Raw genomic sequence first — 25,408 nt, forward strand, 5'->3', positions numbered from 1 at the left:
ACCTTGGATACGTGTTATAGTTCCCACGTTCCAGGTACAGATAAACTGCATTTAACAGCTCGAACTACTTAATAAACAAGAAATGGAGCATCTCTGACTATGTTCTCGTTACATATATTGAACTGTATACACACACTGATACAATTTACTTGATAAAAAAGATGTAAAGTGGTAAAAGATGAGATCAGATTCCATGGCACAAAAAAAGGTACAGAAGAAGAACATTATGTTGGCCCAGTCTGCGCTGTCGGCTACTTTCCGACGACACGCCATGACAAACAACAAATGATGATGACGAACGAGCTCGCTGATGAACTCGATGAATTCAGCCGGTTCCTCGACGCATGCTAGAAACCGTCGCCCACTCCTTTTCACCTGTACCGGGTCAAGCGTCCGAAGAGTTTTCTCTAGATATGGGTGGAACACCGACTGTAAAAGTACGGCTCCAGGTGGTGGTGTCCTTTCCTCCATTACTCGTGGAGGCGACGTGTTGTTTTCTGCTGCGTGCGTTTCTTTTGGCAAAGCAAAAATTCCAACCCGAGTTGACCTTCCTGACCTTTCACGTGAACTCGGCACCAATGCAGATTGGCCTCCTCCCTCTGGGCCAGGTTGGGCAGCCTACATGCATGAGTTGCAGCTTCATGGAGCTTCTCTTGATGAGCCAACTCTATCTGTTCCATCACTTAGAGCTCCTCCACGCAGGCCAGCAGCAGCTCCCGCCTGAACTTGGCACTTGCTGCTGTTCTTCGGTCTTTCTGGCCCATCTCTTGAGCTCCTGCCTTCAGGCGTCCCAAACGTAGCACAGGGGCCACGGTTGCCACTGCTAGCTTCTGCGCACATTCTACTTTTGCATCAGCATCAACAAAACTACAATCCATGTCTGTAACATCGAAACAAATTTCAGGATTACGTCTCGCATCAGTAGCTTCGATACGAGTTTCGGAAATACCCCTCATGTCTGTAACAACGTTGCTTTTCCACGGCCGAGCGCATGCATGTCATACCCGTACATGGGTGCGTAGTCGCTGTGGTCAATATGGGCCAACCCAGATGCACATGGACCAACAAACTGAAGCACTTACCTACAAATAGAAGCAACAACAGCCAAGAGAAGGCATCGAACAGAATAGAACCAAGCTTGGTCTTCTTCTTCCACGTCACGTCTCCCTCCCCTCGTGTCCATACGAGCTATTTATCTCTTGCTCTTCTACCCTTGATTCTGTGCTCTTCTCATCCTTGATTCTCTCTCTGGATTGTATCCCCCTTGGTGAACCTTGGTTTAGTGAATCTATTCATACACCGGGAACACTTGTACCCATTGATTTCGATTGTTCGGTATCGATTTGTACGCCCTGATCTAGGGTCGTGACAATTGGTATTCAGAGCCCTTCGATCCACCTGCAGATTTCTCCACAAATCCCAGAAAAATTTCACCAAATTTTGTGTTCCTCTCCTCGGCTCACCATCTGTTCGTCAAAATGTCAATACACCCAGAGGCGAGCAGCAGCTGTGTTTTGCATGTCACCATCACGGCATCACCAATTTGATCTACAAGGTAACAGAGGAGGTACTCGATCAGCTATTTGATGCCTATGGGGTGCACGACCTGTGTGTCTTGCATGAATCCATGTACATGGAGGTGTTTGTGGAGTTCCAATCATGGCTGGAGGTGAGCCAAGCTAAGGCTGCACTCCATGGACGGTGCATCTATGATGGGTGCTGCCTTCTGGATATCCAGCACACCCCACAGTCCATCAGCATCATCACGCTGCCAAACTCAAAATCGATTGTTGTCAATTTCGATTGTGTGGAGATGGCGAATCATGTGGAGCTGGAGCCAGTCGTCTCTGCACCAACTCCATTGGTTTCAACTCCTGCGCGGCACTCCGTAACAATCATATCCATGGCTACCGGTGAGTCGCCACCACACGATACCGCATCATGGACCGTCATCGATGTCGCGAAGACTCCCGAGGCCGAGGCCGTCCTTCCTTCTTCCACCAGTTGCATCAGCATAGTGAACGCTAGCTTTTTGGTGTTATGTCTCCACAACAACTGCGACAAGCTGGCATACACCTTCATGGTCCGTGCTGCTCCAAGTACAACTCGTCAGGTGCAAGTGCATTGGACCACAACTTGGCCATTCCTTTCTCTGGACAGGTGCCTAGGTGATAGTCGTGTGCCACGCCCATTGCCATGGTTGTTCTTCATGTGTGATTGGCTAAATTGGCGAGCTTTTCCATGACCAACACCTAAAGGTGAAGGTACTTTGCAATACTCGCAACCGAAACCACCTTGGATTTTGAATGCACAGTCTATACCACATGTTGCAAATATTTCTAGAACACCTATATCGGTGCAAGTTATGGATAATCACCAAGAGTTTGAGCAGGAGATGGACACACCCAGATGTTTGGATCATGGAGTAAATGGAGATGGATTAGTATTTATTGTAATTCAATCAGGACAAAGCAAATGGAAGCTACTTCTATCAAGAGAGATGCTACAGGGTACTAATGTTGTACTACTCATGCCATGGGATCCTGGGTTGAGATACAGATCTGGTCATGAGCTTGAGAACAATCTTCAGAACACAGAATTCTTCAGTCAGGGAGTGGGTGTGTCATCTGGTTCGGATGTCCTAGAGGTCATTAAATGGGGCCAGGGGAAGCAAGCAAATGGTGGTCAGGCATTCACATGTTTGTCGGCAGAATATTTGGGCTTATTAGCAAATTTCATGTGGTGCTGGGCTGTACTAGTTTATGGCCAAACGAAGTGAAGATGGAAAAGTATGACAGTGAAACTGGAAACTTATCTATTTTCCTATGCCAGCAACTGAACAATGGACTAAAGGCTGGCTATGTGTACATTATGGAGGATGACTTGGAAACACGGTTGCTGTCAGTTTGCCTTGCACCTGTGCAAGTTCTACGTTCATATGGTCTGAGTCTTTCACTAAAAGAAAATGCAGAAATATACATCATGCTAATGGGGATGAATTTACATGATCATGGTAGCATTACACAATATGGAGTGGAGCCTGCGCGTGGAATAGGCAGCAAGGATCCTGATACGGAGCATCCCGTGATCATCCCCATGGATGCACCTCAAGCTACAAGCGGTCCCATGACAAGAGCCCGCGCACGTGCCATCGAGACGCAGGTGACATCCCTCCTTAATGACTATTCCTTTGATACAAAAGGAATGTGGGTGCTGCCTCAAGCGGAAACTCTGTGCATGCTTAGGTACCAGGATCAAGGTCTCCAAGACACTATGAAAATGGACTCGAAGACGAACGAGCGAGAAGACCAATGGAAGGACAAGTCTTCCGGAGACCGGAACTTCCGGCCCATGTGCTGCTCAGCAACAGCGGGCTTCGACAACTTTCTGTCCAGCCCGGAACCCGCCCGGAACCGACCCGGAACATCCGGCCCCTGCTCGTCCCCGGTGCCACGAACTGCGTTAACGCTCGGGAAAGCCCGGAACCAGCCCGGAGCCTGCCCGGAACTTCCGACGACCGGAACTTCCGGCCTGACCCAGAACTTCCGGCCTACCTGCACGCAGTCACTCGGGTCCGAGTGCCCATGTACCCCTTTCGGCCTCTATTTTCGACCTAGACTATAAATACTCTTCCCCTACCTTCGTTTTAGGGTTAGCTCATGTTTTGACAACCTTTTGTTGAGCTTAGCTCCATCTACTATCCTCCTCCCATGGAGATGTCCTACATGTGAGAAGATCCATAGTGATGCCAAGGCCCCTATCTAGGGAAGATCCCCTCGTGGATGCAAAGCCCATCTCGTATGAAAGACTATCTTTACGTGTATCCTTTCGTTGACCTTGGATCGTGTATCCCCATGTGTTTATGTTGATCTAGTGGATGTGTGATTTGAGGATTGTTCTTGAGTTCTTGTGTTTCTCTTGATTTTTTTCCTCTCTTTTCCCCTCCAAGTGTGAAAAGATCGACCACCACGGGTGTGCCCCGTACTATATTGGTATCATGAGCCAGGTTGATTCACACCTTGGAGTCTCATCCCCCACTTTCTAGCCATTTTTTGTTTGATTTGACCTAATTTCGAAAAATTCCCCACAAAAATAGCCATACCAAAATTTCTTGGATTCGTTGGGTTTGAAGAGATTTTGTTGATTTGAATACGTGGATTTTGTTGTGGACAAGTGGATCTAGCTTTCCATCCAGCCAACTTTCATCAATTTTTCTTTTTCATAGCAGGATTTGGGTTTCTCTTCCAGTTTTTCCGCCCAAATCTCAGATCTGGAAATTAGGGTTCATCCCCAGTTTCCCGACACCCGGAACTTCCGCCTCCACTCGGAACTTCCGGCCACCGGACCTTGCGGCAACCCCGAACTTCCGGCCACCAGAACCTCCGGCCAACCCGGACCTTCCGGCCTACGCAGAACGTTATCGCTTCCGCAACCACCACCATTTTCTTCCGCAACCCATTCGCATTTGAGATTTTGAGTCGCAAGCCCCGCCACTTCCTAAGGTGTTTCGGCTAATTAGGAGCGGTTCTACATCAACATCGCCGCTCATCATCGCCCCGGATCTTCGCCAACCAACTCTTCATTAACACCTCACCGTAAGCAAGGACGGTAACTGCGACGACACTCTTGACATATACCCTTGCCATTGCATTGTTACCCCGAGCCTACTTGCGTAACTTGCCTATCGAGACTAGCCATCGAGTATTGCGGGCCACGCTACTTGTGCACATTAGTGATACATACGCCGCATAGCTTCAATTGCATGCAAACACCATAAGTATCATATTGTGGTGTCATCTAGTATCTTCTGTGTTTCAATAGTACTCGCATACATAATTGCTATCTTGGTGTGCACGTTCCGCATACACCAGAAGTCTGGAGAGTGGTGCAATATCTCTTCAAATACAGAGGTTACATATCTCCATTATGAAGCTCAAGATCAACTAGTGTTCGCAGCAGTTTATAGTTGTTGGCATCTTGGGAGCAATAGCATTGAAATTTTTCACATAATCCGGCTTCTCCATGTGCATAACGAGCTATACAATTGCTTGGATTATCTTTCATTGATCCACTTGACAAGCCACCTCCAGTACAAGCAATGGGATCCAGGTGTCGAGCAGGTATTTGAAGCAGGCGTGAGCGCAACAGCAAAGGGTGATTGTGATTGTTCAGCATCTTCGACAGGAGGCACTTGTTGAGCATCAGCTGGAGCTACCACATGAGGCGATCTCAGCAAGCCATTGCTTGGGGGCAAGCAATGTTTCTTGGAGCGGTAATGTCATACCCATACATGGGTGTGTAGTCGTTGTGGTCAATATGGGCCAGCCCAGCTGCACATGGACCAACAAATTGAAGCACTTACCTACAAATAGAAGCAACAACAGCCAAGAGAAGGCATCGAACAAAATAGAACCAAGCTTGGTCTTCTTCTTCCTCGTCGCGTCTCCCTCCCTCGTGTCCATATGAGCGATTTATCTCTTGCTCTTCTACCCTTGATTTTGTGCTCTTCTCATCCTTGATTCTCTCTCTGGATTGTATCCCCCTTGGTTGAACCTTGGTTTGGTGAATCTATTCATACACCGGGAACACTTGTACCCATTGATTTCGATTGTTCGGTATCAATTTGTACACCCTGATCTAGGGTCGTGACAATGCAATGAGCGCTTCATTCGCTCCAGCAAAGATAGCACTTACGTCCATAGCATCGGCGTAAGCTTCGGAATCACCTCTGATGTCCGTACCGTCGACACGAGTTTCCGAACCATGATCTTGAGAGAAAACTTTTTCTTCATGGAGCGTGACAATTTCTTTAGCCGACGCTTGAACAACTGGATTCTTCTCGTCCACGAATTCACACATCAACATCAATGTCGCCTTCATCTCCAAGCTAGGCCATGAGCGCCTTCTCCTTAGGGGAATTCTTACATACCGAGTTGAAATGCCCGAGCAGATTACAGTTGTGGCAGAGGATCATTCTGTTATATCCACTAGATCGACTGGGCTAGAGAGATCCGGTAGTGGAGTGAAGGAGATGGAACATACCTTCACCTTGAGTCGAGGAAGTCCCCGGAGCCGGCCATGGTGACGGTGGTCGGTGACAGCAGAGAGATCGACGGCAAAGTTGCTGGCGGCGCCGGTGGGCTTCCCAGCGCTTCCCTCTAGATCGGATTAGGGTTAGGAGTGGTGAAACAGTGGCAGCGGCAAACCTCGTCTCATGTGCCATGGTCCCCACCTCCTCTAAATAGCACTGCGCGACAAGGGCCCACCAGCCTTGCTTGGGCTGGACGCCCCCGATCAGGGCGTGAGTCAAGGCTCCAATGGGCCGTTGGGCCCATTGGGGAAGAGATCAATCTAACATTCTCCCCCTTGATCTCATCATATACTTTTAACTTTACTCGTTTCATAACAGATCAATACATAGGGCATTTTTCATCGTCACAGCTCAATTGCCGATAGAATCAAACAGCCACAACATACCTCTCTGTTTTTGAAACAAATTCTTTAACCTTGGGCCCTTTATTGTCCGGAAATCTTAGACTATACCATAAAACCCATGTCGACTGTGTGTTCTCCGAACACACTGGGCGGTAAGCCTTTAATAAGCAGATCTGCAAACACTTGTCTGTTGCTTTTATGCTTCAAGCATTTCTACATAATTCCAGACTTTCTCCTTTACAACACATAACTCTGTGTCAGTGTGTTTGGCATCAACACTTGACTCGTTGTCATAGGAGCGAAAAACTTAAAATGGTTATCGCTGTTGTCAACCATTATCAACTCCGGGTACAGGTCTCCTTAACCATTTTGCCTGTCCCTCAGCCTCATATCAAGCTATAACATATATTTGCATCACATTGATGATAATTGTTTCATTCATTTGGAGATTTTCCACACAAAACTCCAAGTATGAAAGTTACCGACAATTGTGGATTTCGCTATACATTTCACAAGTCCTATCTTTGTACTCATAATCTTTTGAGAGCACTTATTTCTTTCAGGATGAGGCCGATATCTTTGACTCCATTCCATTGATCTATGTATGGACTGGACATTGCCAAAACAACCCAGATATATACGTGAACTGTGTCAGGGTAATATATTGAGCTTCCAACAGCTGAAACATATGGTACCATATCCGTTTTCAATCGTTTCTCATCAACTTTTGGAACACCATAGTTTCCAGTTCCATTACCCTTTACTATAAGAACAGGCGTAGGTTTTCTCGCATGCATACTTCAGAGATCTTTCTTAGCATGTCCATGCGACATTCCTAATACCCCCTTTTATTCTTTTCTTGGTGAATCTTGATACTTATAACGAGAGACACTCTACTGAGAATACTCTTTTGAATTTTGAGGACAAGAACTTCTTTTCTCCTCCTGCAGTAAATTGACATCACCACTAGCAAGTAGGACGTCATCCATATGCACAGGAATTAGGAAACGAATTTCCCATTCTATAACTTTGCATGAATACAATTGTCCTCTCATTTTCTTTAACCCAAAATAACATCTGATTATTTTAACTTCAAATGCCACTGTCTAGAGACTTGCTCTAGTCCATAAAAGACTTCTTGAAGCAGTATTCGTTGTGATCTTTACTTTCATCTGATGTTACTCAGATCATGATGTCGATCATGATGTGCCATTAAAACTCATTGTAATCTACTCATTCTCTTTGCACAAAATCTTTCAATTTAAGTCATGCTTTACACCTTTACATATTTCCTTTGGAGCCACATTTGCCTTGTAGACCCTTTAAAGCCTACTGTTTTGGCTCCATTGCAAATTACTTATGAGTCCCAAACATCGTCGGGATTCACCAATTTTATTTCATCTCACATAGTCTCTTATCATTTAGACAAACATACACTTCTCAAAGCTCGATTGAGCGCTTTAAATGAGGTGGAATCAACCTCCATTTGAATTTCACTAACATAGACTTTATATTAATCAGAAGTATCTGATTTTCACATTCCTTGAGACCATCAGTATCTCAGGTACTGGCACTTCTTTCATATGGGGTTGTCGTTGCTCTGTCATTGCCAAGAGGCAAATTAATTCTATAGTCACCCATTTCCAAGAGGCAATAGGTTTTATAGGGACCTGTATCACAAGATCCATGTTTACTCATTCATCCTTTATAGAGCTAACAACAGGTGTTGTATAGGTCACACAACATGCTCCCCCAGATTACTCCATCTTCACTAAAAAATGGCGTATCTTTAAACTTTATCATTTGGGTTTATTCTGTTAAAACTTTCTTCTTTATGGCACTTTAAGCACCATTTAGTATTCCTTCGTCTGCTTTCGGAACTATAAAAGATCCAGGAATACAACTATTTCTTTTCTTTAGGGGTATTATAATGACTGTCGTACTCCCCTTGACAATCACATTCTTCATTAATGGATCACTTTAGATGCATAATGTGCATCACATTATCTAAAGTATAGGGGAGTCATGAATACAATGTATTTCATATTTCTTTCTCCCCCTCGAAATGTGGCAAGAACTTTTCTGCCACAATTTCGAAAACCATTCATAACTCTTGTGAATTGAGGAAACTTCAATTATCTAGATCATTCATCTTATTACTTCATGCAAAATGAAGTTATCTGTTAACTAGTATGGGGGTACTTTTTCCTCATTTCATTTTAGAAACTCAACAGAGTTCTTTATAATTGGTACTTTCGCAAGTCACACTTGCATACATTCTTGTCTTTAGGTTCGTCTGCAACTTTTATCTGTTAGGAAGTAATAGTATTAGTCTAGGAGTCCTTATTAGTCTATTAGTATTAGTCTAGGAGTCCTTATTAGTCTATTAGTATTAGTCTAGGAGTCCTTATTAGTCTATGTTTACTTTCCTTGCACCTCAAGTCATGTGTAATATATATATGCCCCTTGGGCCTTCAATAGAGATAAGTTGCTTTCCTAACATGGTATTAGAGCTTAGGTTATTTTTTTCGGGCGCAGCAACTCGCCCTCTTGATCCAATCTCGCGCTTTTCTTGCGTGGTCGGCGCTGCCCAACCCCTATCCGGCGGCTCCCTCGACGGCGGCCATGGCGGACTGGGCGGGGCTCCACGAGGACTTCCTCCTGCTGTTCGTCCCGCGCCTCCCCTCCCTCGACCTCCGCGGCTTCCCTGTCGTCTGCGCCTCCTGGCGCGCCGCGGCCGCCGCCTCCAGCCGTCGCCTCTAGCCGCTGCCGCCTCATCCCACTGTATCTCGCGCCCCCAGCCGCCGCCGGATCCCACCGCCTCCCTCCTTATTTCGGTGGATCTTGCTCGTGGCAGGGGATGGCGATGGCGCCCTGGTGCCTGAAGCCATACTCGCGCTCGGCCTCGTCGAGGAGGGCCCCGAAGAGCGGGTGCTTGTCGTCGTCATCATCAAATTCGTCCTCCGGACAATTCTCCTAGCAGGATGTACGCCGCCGTCGACTTCCAGGTCGCGGGCCCCGCTGCTTCCTAACGGCCGTCGGGATGCTGCCTGCCTCGAGCAAGGACGTGGCGCCCTCCTGCAGCTGTTGCCGTTCCGCCTCTAGTTGCGTCCCGAACGTATGTCTCTTCCCCGTGGACGTGCACGAGTCTCTTCCCGGAGCAGCTGGTAGCGTGCATGCTGGTTTGCGTGCTCCTCTGTCTACTTTCGCATGCACACCATGCTGCCCGCTGGTGCTAGCTACCACTTGGTACAACGTGGTGTACGCTACCTACTGCTAGCTACTTCCTGTTGCTACTATGCTCTCTGTCATCTTCCGTTGTCATTGTTTCTAGTTTTTCAGTTTTTTTCCGCTGCGTCCACCAAATCCGTCGATGTTATGTGTTTTCTCATGTCATGCGAGTCCACCATACCTTTGTCCGTCGGCCTTTTCTCCGGTCCTGATCCTTTCTATGCAACTTTTGTGGCCTACTTGCCCTTGTTGTTTTCTATAGGATTGTCTGGACTTCCTTTGCATTGTCGATCTACGTCCATCGTGCCTTATCCGCCGAGCTTCTTTCGCCGGCGGTTGTCGTGGACTATGATTTTCTGCCAATGCTTTACTCTCTTGATGTGCCATCTTCTTTTGACAACCCATCTTCTCTTGATACTTATGTTGTATCTTCAAGTGATGCGGTGTCTTCCTCTGATGTGCCATCTCTTTGGTGTCTACCTCTGATGTGCCATCTCTTCGTTATCTCCTTCGGCGACTCGACAAGTTTTGAAGACTCTTCATGCTACGACGACACTCTCAAGACGCGGATTTGGATTATCATTTTTTTTAGTATTACACTTCTTCAAATGCAATGCTATTGCATACGCTTTGCATTTGAGGGGGGGTGTAAGGAAGTATTAGTATTAGTCTAGGAGTCCTTATTAGTCTATTAGTATTAGTCTAAGAGTCCTTATTAGTGTATGTTTACTTTCCTTGCACCTCAAGTCATGTGTAATATATATATGCCCCTTGGGCCTTCAATAAAGATAAGTTGCTTTCCTAACATTATCCTCTTTGGATTTATTGAGTGCTTAATGACCGTTACACATAAGGTGTACGGTCGATACTAGGAAAGCATAATAGCTACTCCATACTTTTCTTCCATAGTGGGACACATTAACCGCACATGAGTCATCATATCTTTCTCCTGTCATAGAGGATAAGTCCTTTGCCCAAATTTCTCCCGCCATACAGGATTTTTGACATAATACTATGTCAACTTTATCTAGTTACGCAGGTATTTTCCCAGACTTTTCCCGCCATGCGGGTTTTATCATAATCATCTTTTCCCGCTATGCAGGTAATTCCCTGTAAGGGGCATAAATGCCATAACGGGCTCTTTTGACTGCACATTCAATCATCAAATTCAGAAATAAATCTGAATTATCTTTGACACACATGCTTGATCCGACGTTGGTCAAATTAAACATGCATGTTGCTTGTTTCGTCTTGTTAGGAAGTATTAGTATTAGTCTAGGAGTCCTTATTAGTCTATTAGTATTAGTCTGGGAGTCCTTATTAGTCTATATTTACTTTCCTTGCACCTCAAGTCATGTGTAATATATATATGCCCCTTGGGCCTTCAATACAGATAAGTTGCTTTCCTAACATGGTATTAGAGCCTAGGTTTAGGTCTCCTGACACTGCAACTCGTCCTTACGATCCAACTTTTTTTTCTCCTCTCGATCGATCTGTTCTGGGTCGATCTCGTCTTCTCCCAGCGTTCACAACAGGAGGCCCCCGATCGAAGCAGTCGCTTCCCTTCAGCCCGCCAGACGATCTCCCGATCGAACCCCGCGGGCCTCCCCGCTCTATCTCCCTCGATCGAAGCCTGGGAACCACCTCGTCGTCGTCCAGTTCGTCCAAACCCGGTCGAGATCGGGGCGAGGAAGCAGGGGGGCAGGGCAGCGGCAGATGGGGAAGGGACGACGGGGAAGAGGGAGGACACGACGGCGGCTAGAATGCGGGATTGGGAGACCCATGGCTCGGCACGACGCACTGGATCCCGCCAGCCCCTGCTGGATCTTGCGACACCGCCGCTCTGTCCCGCCGCAAGCCCGCTCTCTCCTCATCTCTCGCCGCTCCAGGTCGCGCCGCCGGACGGTGGCCCTGCTCCTGGACCACGCGGAGGGAAACCACGGGGCCGATCTCCTCGCACGCGTCCCGGAGCTCCTTCTCGCTCGCCTGGTACTGGATGTTGCCCACGAACACCATGCTGCCTCATCTAGCCTGTCCACTGTCGACTTCCTGGCCGCCGGCCCCGCTGCTTCCCTCCGCTGCAACGTCTCCTCACAGCCCCGGGTGGTCGCAAGAAGTCAACCACCCTGCAGCAGGTCTCCCATCCAGATTGATGCGCTTGCCTGCAAGATTGGGGTGCTGCTACGTTCTGCTACTATCTACTGTGTTTCCTGTTGTGCGTTGCTGGTAGTGCTACTATCAGCCACGTGGTGCTGCTAGTCACACCATGGATCTGGTTTCCATAGTACAAAAAAAAAGTACAATGTCTTCTGCATACGCGATGGATTTTGCATCTTTGTGTCGTGTATGCTTCCTAGCTTTTAGCTTCCTTGTTTTCCGCTGCGTCCACCAAATCCGTCGATGTTTTGTGTTATCACGTCATGCGAGTCCACCATACCTTTGTCCTTCGGCCTTTTCTTCGGTCCTGATCCTTCCTATACAACTTTTGTGGCCTATTTGCCCTTGTTGTTTTCTATAGGATTTTCTGGATTTCTTTTGCATTGTCGATCTACGTCCATCATGCCTTATCCGCCGAGCTTCTTTCGCCGACGGTTGTCGTGGACTATGATTTTCCGCGCAATGCTTTATTCTCTTGATGAGCCATCTTCTTTTGACAACCCATCCTCTCTTGATACTTATGTTGTATCTTCAAGTGATGCGGTGTCTTCCTCTGATGTGCCATCTCTTCGGTGTCTTCCTCTGATGTGCCATCTCTTCGGTGTCTCTTTTGACAACCCATCTTCTCTTGATACTTATCTTGTATCTTCAAGTGATGCGGTGTCTACCTCTGATGTGCCATCTCTTCGTTCTTTCCTTCGGCGACTCGACAAGTTTTGAAGACTCTTCATGCTACGACAACACTCTCAAGACGCGGATTTGGATTATCAATTTTTTTTAGTATTACACTTCTTCAAATGCAATGCTATTGCATACGCTTTGCATTTGAGGGGGGGTGTTAGGAAGTATTAGTATTAGTCTAGGAGTCCTTATTAGTCTATTAGTATTAGTCTGGGAGTCCTTATTAGTCTATGTTTACTTTCCTTGCACATCAAGTCATGTGTAATATATATATGCCCCTTGGGCCTTCAATACAGATAAGTTGCTTTCCTAACACATCTCAATCATGTTGACTGAAAAAAAAACTTCTTCATAGAGAGTACATGAAAGACATTCGTCAACCAAGACTCTCAATGATCTATCTCTTTTCTTTTCTTGAATTAATATCCAAGAGTTCTTTTCTTTTGAAGCCATTCTTTAGAGAGAACATACTCCCTCAAGTTATGACCTTTCTTGTTCATCTTTCGGGTCACAAGTACCCAAGCCATTCGCTTTCACGAGTGAAAGCATGAAAAACTTTTAGTCTAAGAAAACTTAGCCAATAAACAATAATAATGAGCATAAAAAATAACCCTACGTTGGTCTGGTTAAAAAATATGCACATTAAACCTTTTAAAACTTTCTTTTATAGTCTAAATCACCGTTGTGGCAGAATTAGAATAAAACGTCATCCTTCTACATTAATTCCATATCACCGTTGGGCAGAAATGGAAATAATGCATATAACTCACACACAATGTGATGATAGTATTTCTGTTGGACAACTTTGCTAAGAAATAATCATCATAGTCAACTATATTGACGCAGGAACAAGAAATATACATTTCTCTATCTGTTCCCTGAAAATTGATCACTTTGATACAAAAGTTATCAGAGATTTAAGCTTTGAACATAAGATGACTCATAGAATTATAGTATTGTTATCATCAACGTTGGTCAGAGAACAACAATACCATAGTTTAACTTTAAAACAAACATCTTTCTTTTGTCATAGCGGAAACTATCTGATTCTTATTTCACCCACAGGGGAAAAACATTGCTAAAAACAGTTCTTCCAATTAAATTTTCCCGTTGGTTCCAATTTAATTGGAGGATTAAACTTCTACTTTGCAGCGGAAAAACGTGAATATAAAATTCATGAACTTTTTCTAACTTTACAGAAGAAATATTCTGTTAAAAATGAAAATTCATGAACTTTATTTTCCTTTTATAAATTCCACGAACTTTTCTTTTTCTGAAAAATCTCCTTTTATTTTCAGAAACATTTATTTTTCTTTGCAGAAAAATTAATATTACTTTTCTGTCTATTTTTACAGAAACTTTTAACTTTTTCTTTTCTATTTTATAAACATAATTTTCTTTGAAAATTATGCATAGAAAAGACTATTTTCAAATCTGCCCAAAACTGGACAGTACAGCAACCTTAATGAACTGCAGCTTGGCCTGGCCTTGGCCCAGCGCGCGAGTCCGGCGGCAGAAGCTAGCCGGCCCACGGCCTGCTCGGCGCGCCGCGCCTCGCAAGCCAGCTTGGCCTCGGCCTGGTCCGCCTCCACGTTCGGCCCAAAAGGCCCGCAGGGAGCTAGGGTTTGCTCCCTGCCGTTGATTTAGATCCGACGTCCCCCCTTGGAGATCGGTGGATCAAAAACGTGAGCGAGCGAGGGCCTGAGGGAAAACCCTCGGTCATTCCTCCTCCCCCCGCGCCGCTCGCTCTCCTCTGCCTCACGAGCGTGCTCTCTCTCGCGGCTCTCTCGACGCTCCAGCGGCGGCGGCCGCGCGCGCCGCATGTCACTCGCCTCTTGGCCTCTTTCTCTTGCGGCGCTGCGCCGCTCCCCTCGCGCGAGGTAGCAGCGCAGCAGGTCCGGCCGCCGGCGGCGGAAAACCACCGCAGCGCCGCGAGCCCCCTCCCTTTCCCTCTCTTCTTTTTGTGACAGAGATGAAACGAGCGTGATGCGCCGTCCTCTACCCCTTGCAGCGCCCGACGGCCACCTAGATGGGCGGAGCGGCTGCGCCCCTGCCGGCCCCTTCGCCGGTCGCGTGTTCCCCTTGCGGTGAGCGCGCCGCCTTCGAATGGATCGGTGGTGGTGCTCTTTGCCCCCCGGAGGGAGTAGATCTTTCTGCCTTTTCTTTGCATTTTTTCTTTTTTGTTTTCTTTTTCGGATCAATCCGATTTCTTCTTTGCCTCCGAAGAGGTGTGTTCTTCTTCCCCACACCTCAGCTTGCCGATGCGTGTGGGGATCGAGTGGAACAGGCGCGGCCGGCGCTCTTTGCCGGAGAGGGCTCCGGTGATACTTTGCTTTTTCTCTTGATCTGGTTCTTTGCCCTCTTCTAGGGTTCTTAGTGGGGAGGGGATCTTAGTTCTTTTGCTACCGAAAATCCAACTAGGACCAAGTGGCATCTGATACCATTGTTATATCCACTAGATCGACTGGGCTAGAGAGATCCCGTAGTGGAGTGAAGGAGATGGAACATACCTTCACCTTGAGTCGAGGAAGTCCCCGGAGCCGGCCATGGTGACGGTGGCCGGTGACAGCAGAGAGATCGACGGTGAAGTTGCTGGTGGCGTCGGTGGGCTTCCCATCGCTTCAGCGCTTCCCTCTAGATCGGATTAGGGTTAGGAGTGGGGATACAGTGGCGGCGGCGAACCTCGTCTCATGTGCCATGGTCCCCACCTCCTCTATATAGCACTGCGCAACAGGGCCCACCAGCCTTGCTTGGGCTGGACGCCCCCGATCAGGGCGTGAGTCAAGGCTCCAATGGGCCGTTGGGCCCATTGGGGAAGAGATCAATCTAACACATTCCTCTTGTCAAACTTTTTCTTCTTTGGCTTCTCCGACTGTTTGTCGGTGCCCTGTGCGGGGCAGTACTTTCCATCGCTACAGACGCCTTGTCAAAATTGTTCTCCTTGGAAACCATCGTCTGCCACTAAGCACACGTAAGCATCAGGTACTCATCCTGCTTTGCATCACTGTAACTCAGTTTCATCCGCTCATCATGTGCCTTGAAGCGACCAACCAAATCATCCAAAGTGAGAGTCTTGAGATCAATGCATTGCTCTATCGCTGACACAATGGGCATGTAGCGCGGTGGAGCAGCACGTAGGAACCGCCAGACCATGGAAATGTCCTCCAAGACCGTGAATCCCGTTTACCATTGTGGCAACCCTTGTTATGAACACGTCCACAGTCTCATCTTCTCCCATCCTCGGATTCTCGTAACTTTTTAGCAAAGTTTGCAAGTTCGCCTCGCCCACACGCGAGTGCCCTAGATCCAATATCTTGAGGGTGTCCCATGCCTCCTTCGCCGATGTCTTCAAGATTAGATGATATTGCACGTCCACCGGCATCACCGAGCAGATGGCCGTGATTGCCTGACGATCCTTTAGATACAAGGCACCACCCTTCAGTTACTCGTTGCCGCCGGGGTTGACGGCTTCCCAGAACTCATTGGCCTCGAGCGCCCACACCACAAAGTTTTCACGGTCAAATCATGGATACTCCGATCTGCCGAAGCAAAAATTACTTTGGACGCACCGGAGTACTCCGCCGGCTGCTTGGCCTTGTCATCGTCCGACATAATCTCCTGTTACTATAAGATCCACCTTGCTCTAGATACCAATTGTTGGCCCAGTCCGCGTTGTCGAGTACTTTCCGACAACATGTGATAACAAACAAAGAACGACGATGACGAACGAGCTCGCCGACGAACGAGGCAAAGTTCCTTTACGTCAAGATTCACCGTAGTATAAAGCTGACCACCTGATCGTCATTGATCCTTCACTGTGCATGTACTAATTAAGTACTAGTACCGCTAGCCAGGACAACACACACGTACACTAGCAACAAATGCGAGCACTTGAATTGATTTGATCGCCACACGTACGTGTCGTACGGGTGATTTATTTATTGCTTCACGTCTAATCTGGTTCAATTTACAGGGGATACATAGGTATATATAGCAGCCAGTCGTAGCTAGCAAAACTAGTCCTATACCTATAACAGCTTGGTGATTGCACCCGTCCGAGCCGGACAAGGCCACTAATCGTGGTTAATTCCAACACATTATTCCTCTATTAAACAATTAAATGTCCTCAAAGGATTGGAGTATTTTGAACCTTAGTGGTTTTGTATTTGGCAGTTCACATATAAATTACATTACTATAAGAACAAGAATATTACTTGTGTTCTCAAGATGCGCTTGTCAACTTCAATTTGTTTCTCACCCATACCCTTGACTTGGCCTCCTGACTGCCGCTCAAGGTGAGTCCACAGCTTTGTCAACCTAGGAAGTTGATATTCCATTTGTGCCAAGGTGACCTAAAAAGGAAACATAGGACTTGTGCATCAGTTGCAAAGCAAATAAAGTTACTTTCAACTGTAAATATATCTTAAGTAAGTCCGCACATTAAATGTTTATGTAGAAATTAAGTCTAATGATGGTACAGAGTTATGTACATAACTTCAGATGTTCACAAATAGCAATATAGTTCTAAATATCATGTCATCAAAATGGTGATGAGCTGGTATAACTTTGTCTCCAAAATAGTATGCCAGAGAAATGTTTTACCTTATGGCAGCCTAACAGCCCAGCATACCCACTCAGCATTCAGAAAGTAAAAGGGGCAAGGGGCATACACTACTACACCAGTAGAGTATTGAAAAGATCATTTTTCATGTTATCCGAATACTGGTGAGAAGTCATAACCTCAGAAAATATCTTATAGGATCGCTTAATTCAGCAGTCACAGAATATCTTAAAGGACAGCTTAATACATATATGTTATGTATACCTGCAGAGCAGCTTCATGTGTCGCTGCCCTTTGATTAAAAATGTCCAGAATAAGAGCAGTCCGGTCACAAACTCGAACACCTCCTCCAAAGGACTTATCCAAGTTACGCAGCTGTCTGTTTAAAATTGAGCAAAAAATCAAGGCATATACTCTCGGGATAAGATTGTTGAAGTGTATATGTGGATTGACTAGCCTTCTCCATCAATTCGGACTTTTGATTACATTGGCTAGTGCATGAAGGTTAACATGGTATCAAAGCCTAAGGTCTTGAGTTCAAGTCCTTGCTTTCGGAATTTGTCCAAAACTTATTGTTGACTTGCTGCGTCACACGTGAGAGGGGTGTTGAAGTGTACACATGGATTGCCTAGCCCTTTTCATCAGTTCAGATGTTTGGTTGCGTTGGCAAGTGCATGAAGCTTAACTAAGATAACTAGACTTCTCTTTTTTTTCTTTGTATTTAACCACAGAGCACAAAAGTGAAGATAGAATGAGGCACTCTAAGGGTATGTTTAGTTCATACCATAGCAATGCCCTACCAAAATTTGCCAACAATTTGCTAATTCCTTGACCAGTTATTGCCCCAAAAGTTGGCAAGATTTGTGAAAAGAGTGTGAGAAAAGTCAGCGTAAAAAAAAGAGTGTGAGAAAAGTTGGCAAGATTCCATAGGCAGCCAAGATCTTGGCAACCAACCAAGCAAGAGTCAAAGTAAAATACCCTACCATAATTTTGGTGGGGTAAAATTGGACACCAACCGAAACCTAAAAGGCAAACCAAATAAAACATAGGGTGGTATTCCCTTCGTATGGAAATGTAGGGAAGAGTTTGACCATGCAAGGTTTAAAATTTGACCTTATAATTCTTGTACAGCATTTTTTGAACTATTACAACAGACAGTCATAAAAGGTACTCCGGTCCTTTTTACTCCGCGTATTAGATTTCGGTCAAGTCAAACTTTGCAAAGTTTGACCAAATTTATATTAATAAATATCAATATCTACAAAACCAAATATATACATTATGAAACTACATTTCGTAAAGAATCTAACAATATTGATTTGGCATGGTGAATGTTCATAATTTTTTCTATAAGTTTGGTCAAAGTAGAGATACTTTGACTTCGGACAAAACTTATATGCAGACTAAAAAGGACCGGAGGGAGTACTTTTGAATACAAGTCCAATGATATCAATTGTGTGTAACAAACCCACATAAATTTTCAAACGGAGAGATTAATATTTCTCTCATTTCAACACAGAACAGTTCTTTGATCGCAATAGCTTCTGTAGATAAAATAAACATGTTGAGTCTTGTGTGAGCTTACCCAGCAGACAACTCATCATCGAAAATTATAGTCTCAGCATCAAGGGCCTGAACTGCACTCCTAATTTCAGCAACCTTCCCTGAACCAATATAAGTCCTTGGATTTGGACTTGAAAGCCTGATGAAAAGCAGAAAACATGAGACCTAACTGAGAAAAAAAATATGTACAACGTGCCAAGCATCTCCAGCAATAGTCCCTACAGGCTAGATGGGGGAAAATCTTTTATCCCAATTGGATTTGATAAACCTGACACAAGGACTGGATGTGTTTTGCTGGAATCTCACTACATCTGGATCCTTCATAGTCGACTCTATGTATGCACGCATTCAAAGGTTTAATGGATTTTTTGTTCAAAAGGAGGATGACCCATCAGAATGATGCATGCAGCCATATATTATTAATAATGCAAAATCCAGCAGCCGAACAATCTCGACCCGAAAATAAAGCGAAAAACAAACCCTGAGGCCATATACCTCGCGACAGTAACTCCTCCAGATAGCCACTAACCCTATTTTACAAGACACATCAGAAACGAAAAATACACAACTTCTAGGCTACGTCTTCAAGAAGGAATTGTCGCACGTGTGTCGATGATGGCGACTCCACCACAAGATTGAACTCTGGATTCTCATCCCCAAAGCCAAACTTTAATCCAGCACCTTCAACAAGGAAATGACGCAGGCGCGTGTCGACATAACCCGATCAGAGATCTTGTGTTTACACCCTAGGTGCATACACTCGTCATTGAAGTAGTTTGTACCATCCGCACTTATCTGTCTACCGATAGCCGGATACATCTGAAGAAGACAATGGAAGACAAAGACGTCCCATACCGCCTTCCTCCCGCTACTGTCGCACCACCTTCGATCCAACAACAGCAGACTAAACATGACACCTCCGCCAGAGCCACCGTGCATCACCTGCTGGTAGCAGGCATGACTTGATGTCTCTGAACAAGACATCGTGCGTAGCATCCGCCGGTAGCGCATCCACCGGTGGCTTCACCTGCTGGCTACAGGCACTATCCGACAACTCCAAAAGAGGCATATGTGTCATTTGCCGAGCCGCATCGGACCCGATCTGTGGATGGGGGGAACGTTCCATACCACCACCAGCCTCAGAAAGGCCTTCACCACCTCGAGATCCAGACTCCGAGTCACACACACGTCCCCAGAGTCCGCCGCCATTAAGGAAGAGGGGCCGCCGCCCCGATTTCGGGCACTACAGGGAGCAACCACCGTCGCGCCCATCGTTGTCGTCGCACATACAACGACAATTGCCGCCGCGATCCCGCAACAAGCGTCGTCGACGCTGGAGGAAGCTCAGGCCGCCACACGCGTCCTGCGACGTCCCCGGGTTTGGGATACCAAGAGGTCCTACTGGATAATAACAAGAAAACTTGGAAGTCAAAGATTCTGCTACAAGTTGGAACCTTCATATGGTATCTTGGAAGGGAGTTGTACCAACCAAAGACAACCTTGCCCGTCGCAATTGGCAAGAAGCAATAAGTGTAGTTTTTGTACTCATGCCTCATGACGAGACAATCAAACACCTCTTTTTCCATTGCAAATATGTACGGCAATCATCCAAATAGCATCAAATTTGTATCCACCCACAAGTGTTGCCAATATTTTTGGTCATTGGTTGGACGGCATACCAAATAGGTTCAGAACGCTAATAGGGGTGGGAGTGTAATGTCTAATGTGTATGCTTTGGCTATGTACGAAATGACTTTGTTTTTAATGGCCAAAACGATTCTCCTTTGCAGGTTATTTCCCGCTGTACGCACTCGCTTCACACGTGGTCTACTCTAAACCGAAGGAGTACCAACAGCTTTTCAAGGCGGTGTGTAATCAGTTGGAGCGGGTGGCCAGGGAGATTTTGCCTCAACATGGGTGATAGCATAATCTCCGGATCGGTCCACCACCTCGTTCGACATAGGCATAGTGTCGGTCCTACATGATTGTATTGTTGCCGATTTGTCGGGTTTTTTTATTATCTTTTGTAAGAGTGTTGTTTGGTTGTGCGCATCTTGATTATGCAGAGGCCGGGTGTTGCTCATCATGCTTTGTATCCGCTTGATGCTATATTTTGAGCTACTAAAAGCGCCCTTTATCGGAATCAGGCTAGATGGGGGCTAAAACCAATTTCTTGAGACCCAAAAAAATGCCTCCAACTCCAGCAAAAGCCTCCATTTTGACGTGTGGGACATGCTGGTCACTGGCACAACCTTTTCTTTTTCCATTTTCTCCCGCGTTTCTCCTCACTCATCTAGTGCCGGAGCTCGGAGGTGGTGATGGCAAGACAGCTCAAAAGGTAGTGGCGGTGGCGTTCAGGAGAGGCAGGAGGAGATTGTCCGCCATGTCAGCAACTTAAGAAGTTAAAATGGGGGCTGTGGGGGCAGCCCCTATTACTGGAGGCTTGGGAGGGGGGCTCCCTATTTCGGGGCTTGAGCAGGGTTTTTTTCCTCCGGCCCCAAAAACTGATTTGGGGGCCTGACTAGGGGCATTGCTGGAGATACTCTTAGGATTAATGCACCTAGAAAGATGATCTAGATTTTTCATTCATTTTGGCAAATGAGCCCACTGGATTTAACAGCAGATTAAAGTTTGTTGTCTGCGGTATGTTTTCACTTCATAGGCTCAAACAATAAGATAGAAATATTAGTACTCCCTCCAATCCTAATTAATTGATGCACACTTAGTATAACTTCAATACAAAATTGTACTAAGTGTGCGTCAATTAATATGGATCGGAGGGAGTATTAGATTGGGGCTGGATTAACCCAATCCAGGCAAACTGTGGTCATATGACAACCAATAATTCAAGATTTTGCAGGCTCAGTTGGTCCTATAAAGTTGTGTAAGTTAGATATCTGAGCATGCTGGATGAAATTGAGCATCTCGGCGCCTGCTGGAAGAATCCATTGCTACAGTTCTGTCTGATAATATGATTGTGCGACCTGCTATCAGGTTTGGAACTCCTTTTAGTATAATAACTATACTAATCATTCATCAATTTTATGTTTGCACATGAATCGCCAGCAATGGACTCGGACTTGTCACGCCAAATATTCTCCGCATGTCCTCAAACACGATGTAGACAAGACAAAACATGGTTCCTGGTTCCTACATTTGGATGGCAAACGGAAGGATCTTTTAGAAAGAAGAGAAAAACAAGCCGTTTTGGGAGTAAATATAGATACGTTGTGAATGGGTTACTCGGACATAGCAGGGTCCACCTCAACAATTGAATGAGAATCAGTTAGGAAACGGGGGTCTGGAGCTTACTTTTGATAGGTCGATCCGAGAACCATGAGTCCAGCAGTATCAGCTAACTGCTCGAGCTCCTTAAGCGATTCCTCTATGCTGAAGTTATCTCCTGTGGCCCTCTTGCACTCGACTCCAACTAGGTAGGTCTTCTCTTGAAATATCTGCAGCAATTTTTCAGTTTCAGTCCTTGGACCACCCCATAGATTCAAATAACAAATGGAGTTATTTTCTGGAAAGTAAGAAAACAGGGCCGTGTCCAGTGAATTCGCTAGCTGCATGTATTTGTCTCATCCTCATTTTCTCACAAGCATCAGCGATTCTTCTTGTTATTGCTTTTTCGTGCGGGGGCAATTCATGATCCTAGAGCAGCTAAGCAATACGAAGCCGTCTACCTCTTTGCCGTTGATGAGCTTGAACCGGGCGCGCTCCGCCGCGGCATCCTCTTCCTCCTGCTGCTGCCGTCGCCTGCTCTTCGGCTGTTCCTGGGCCTCCGACGGACCCACAATATCAGCCTCCCCATCTCTTCCCTCCCTTTCACCGCCGTCTTCTATCTCACCGACACCACTCTCATCCTCGGCCTCGGTTTCCGCTGGTGCGGGGGTTGCTGCCGCTAGCAGCCGCTCGTCGAGGGCCCGGACCACGCCGCTGCGGCGTTGGCGTGGCTGGGAGCAGCGGAAGGAGACGTGACTCTGGCAGCGTGGGCTCGAGGCAGCGGTGGAGGTGGAAGGGAGGGGGAGGGAGGCGGCGGTGAAGGATAAGGAGAAGCCAGCGGCTCTCATGGCGTGACGTGACGACGCTTCTCTCTAGCTCGTTCCAACTTCCAACAGCCTGGATTGGGTGAGGAAGTTGCGTCCCGTGATAACGTGGACAATTCTCAGCCATTGGATTGGATGCCACGGGACAATGTACCGACAAGTGTGAATTTTTTGTCAGAAACCACTGCCCACACTAATTAACAGAAAAGATCATCCGGATCAAATTGCCGGAAAAGATCATGTGAACGTGACGGCAGGCGCACCAGCTAACATGTGACACATGTCGCCACGTGCAATGGCCGTCACAGGGCCAGGCGACACGTGTTGCGTTACAGGCCTAGGCGAACGACGACGAAACGAGATCGATCGGTGGTGTCTGCCGCCACATAGACAGACGACAAGCTCTGAGCCGGTGTGCCTTGTCGCCACGCGGTCAGGCAGCATGCACATGCATGCAACAACGCTCCGTGAGGTTGGCCACTTTCTAAGCCATCCAAAGTTCATTGCAACTGTCATACATGGTGTGAAAATTATGCATTTATTGATGGTGGTGGTGCAATGGTACAATTGCTTCTGGTGATGATTTCAGTACATCATGATGACGTGTCCGGGACGATCTCATGGAAAGCAAAGCAAGCAGTGGATGGATGACACCGAAAGAAACAACCAACAGTGATACAGTACCTAGCTAGCTAACCACATAGTACTACTACTAGAATGAGCGTTGTTGCATGCATGTGTATGTTGCCTCGTTGTGTGGCGATATGGCCCACAGGCCCACTGCCTGTCGCCTCGCTGTGTGCGGGAGGGCCCATCAGTCGATCTTGTTCCGTCGTCCGCATGGGCTTATAATGTAGCGCCTGCCGACACTCACATCAGGTCCCTTGTGGACTGCCAGACCCAAGCATTGACTGATTTGATCAAGGAAAATAAGTTACTTCATAAGAGCTAATCGAGGCTTACACAAGGACCTCGATATCCTCGATGATGGTTCTCAAATCAGAACTCAGTTACATTTTGACGTAAGAATTCTATGTGGGCACGAATGTCTTGACATTGTGTTCATATGTCTTATAGTCGAACTCATGATTCAAGGGTTGCTTGTGTAGTTCATATCTTGAGACTCCTGCATCATCATCTTTTCTTCTCAGGTATCTTAAGCCTAAGGTGTCCTCACACCAATCAGATCTAAATCTCGGGCAGATATGATGGTTGGAACATTTTCCAATAATTATAACTTTGGTCTTATGTAACCCGGTACGGTGATGTCTGGTCTAGCACACCGGGTCGAAGGACCTATTGTTATAAATTCTTCCATATGTAAGATTCGCCATTCTTCCATACGGAAACTATATGACTTGTTTTATAAGTTAATTTTGATGAAACCTTTATGTACCCAAAGTCCAACCTTTGTCTGATGACCATGTCGATGCTACCTCGAAGCACGAATGTGGTACTTCAAATGTTAACAGGAACATTGGAAGCGCAATGCTAGATCTTTCTTGATCGATTATCCAACCCGTATGGTATCGGTAAACATCATGATTCTTCTTCCTCTTTGTCTAAATGGTTATGTATTTGATGGCCTATCATGTATACCATACCCTATTTTTCCTCGGGAATCGTATACTTTAATACTTGTGTGTGTGAACACATTTTCCTTCCCATTGGTCTGTTTGACCTTTCTTGTGGCATAACTTATGTAAGCAGCGTTGATTCCCTGCTTAGGTAAAAACCTCGGTATACAACTCTGTCAGTAAGACCCTGTTACTATTATGGATAACATTCCGGTAGCCGCCGGTGGACGAGAACTTTGCCTATTGGTCCGCCTCGTTCCAACGAGCAGGAAAATGGTTATATTCGTCCCCCACCCTTGGTACCTATGTTGTTGCCAACATAACTGACAGGTTATCCTCTAACATGTCTTGTTACCAAGACCGTATAAGATGTCGCCGCTCTGCCTATTCTTGGCCCACATGGTGAACCCATACCTAAAGTTCCACATGATTGAAACCTGACTCTCCTGTACATCCTTGACTCCAAGGTATCCTTTACACTTGGCTTCGTATGAAATTCCCGAGCCACCGTTAAATGGACCGATCACTCTTTCGTCCGGATATATCCAACATGCTGAAGATCAAGTCCACATTATCCATGACAATCTGAAGGCTGCTCAGTCTCGTCAGAAGAGTTAGTATGACCGTCATCATCAAGATATGGTCTACCAACCTGGTGAAAAGGCTTATCTTCGTGTCACACCAATGAGAGGTGCACATCGTTTTGGGATCAAGGGCAAGTTAGCTCCTCGCTATATTGGTCCTTTCATTGTTCTCGAAAGGCGTGGAAGAGTGGCTTATCAATTGGAACTGCCGGCGAACCTTTCACAGGTTCACGATGTCTTCCATGTGTCTCAACTCCATCGCTGCTTCAAGGATCCTATTCGAGAAGTGGATCATGATATGCTTGAGTTGCAACAAGACCTCTCTTATAAAGAGCATCCGGTTCGCACTCTCGACCAGGCTGAACGTCAAACTTGTCGCAAAGTCACCAAGTTCCTTAAAATGAAGTGGTCAAATCATTCTGAAGATGAGGCCACTTGGGAACACGAGGATCATCTTCGTGATGAATACCCCGAGCTTTTTTCCTTCTACCTCTTAATTCTCGAGACGAGAATTCTTGTTAGTAGGGGGAGAGTTGTGACATCCTCAGATTTTGCTACAGTAATATCCCA

General features: G+C 46.2%; 1 protein-coding gene across 1 annotated transcript in view; it reads right to left on the minus strand.

The window, feature by feature from the left end:
- The window catches only part of LOC123448334 (GTPase HflX), a 34,783-nt gene extending 12,036 nt beyond the window's left edge, over positions 1–22,747 (minus strand). Inside the window, exons 1-5 of the mRNA XM_045125173.1 lie at positions 22,315–22,747; positions 21,941–22,083; positions 18,651–18,767; positions 17,330–17,444; positions 16,719–16,856 (exon numbers count right to left, since the gene is read on the minus strand). Of these exons, the coding sequence (XP_044981108.1) occupies positions 16,719–16,856; positions 17,330–17,444; positions 18,651–18,767; positions 21,941–22,083; positions 22,315–22,701 (900 nt within the window). The 5' untranslated portion in view covers positions 22,702–22,747. The remainder of the gene's footprint in view (positions 1–16,718; positions 16,857–17,329; positions 17,445–18,650; positions 18,768–21,940; positions 22,084–22,314) is intronic.
- Positions 22,748–25,408: the final 2,661 nt, after the last annotated feature.

Source organism: Hordeum vulgare, chromosome 4H (assembly GCF_904849725.1).
Source record: "Hordeum vulgare subsp. vulgare chromosome 4H, MorexV3_pseudomolecules_assembly, whole genome shotgun sequence".
Taxonomy (NCBI): domain Eukaryota; kingdom Viridiplantae; phylum Streptophyta; class Magnoliopsida; order Poales; family Poaceae; genus Hordeum; species Hordeum vulgare.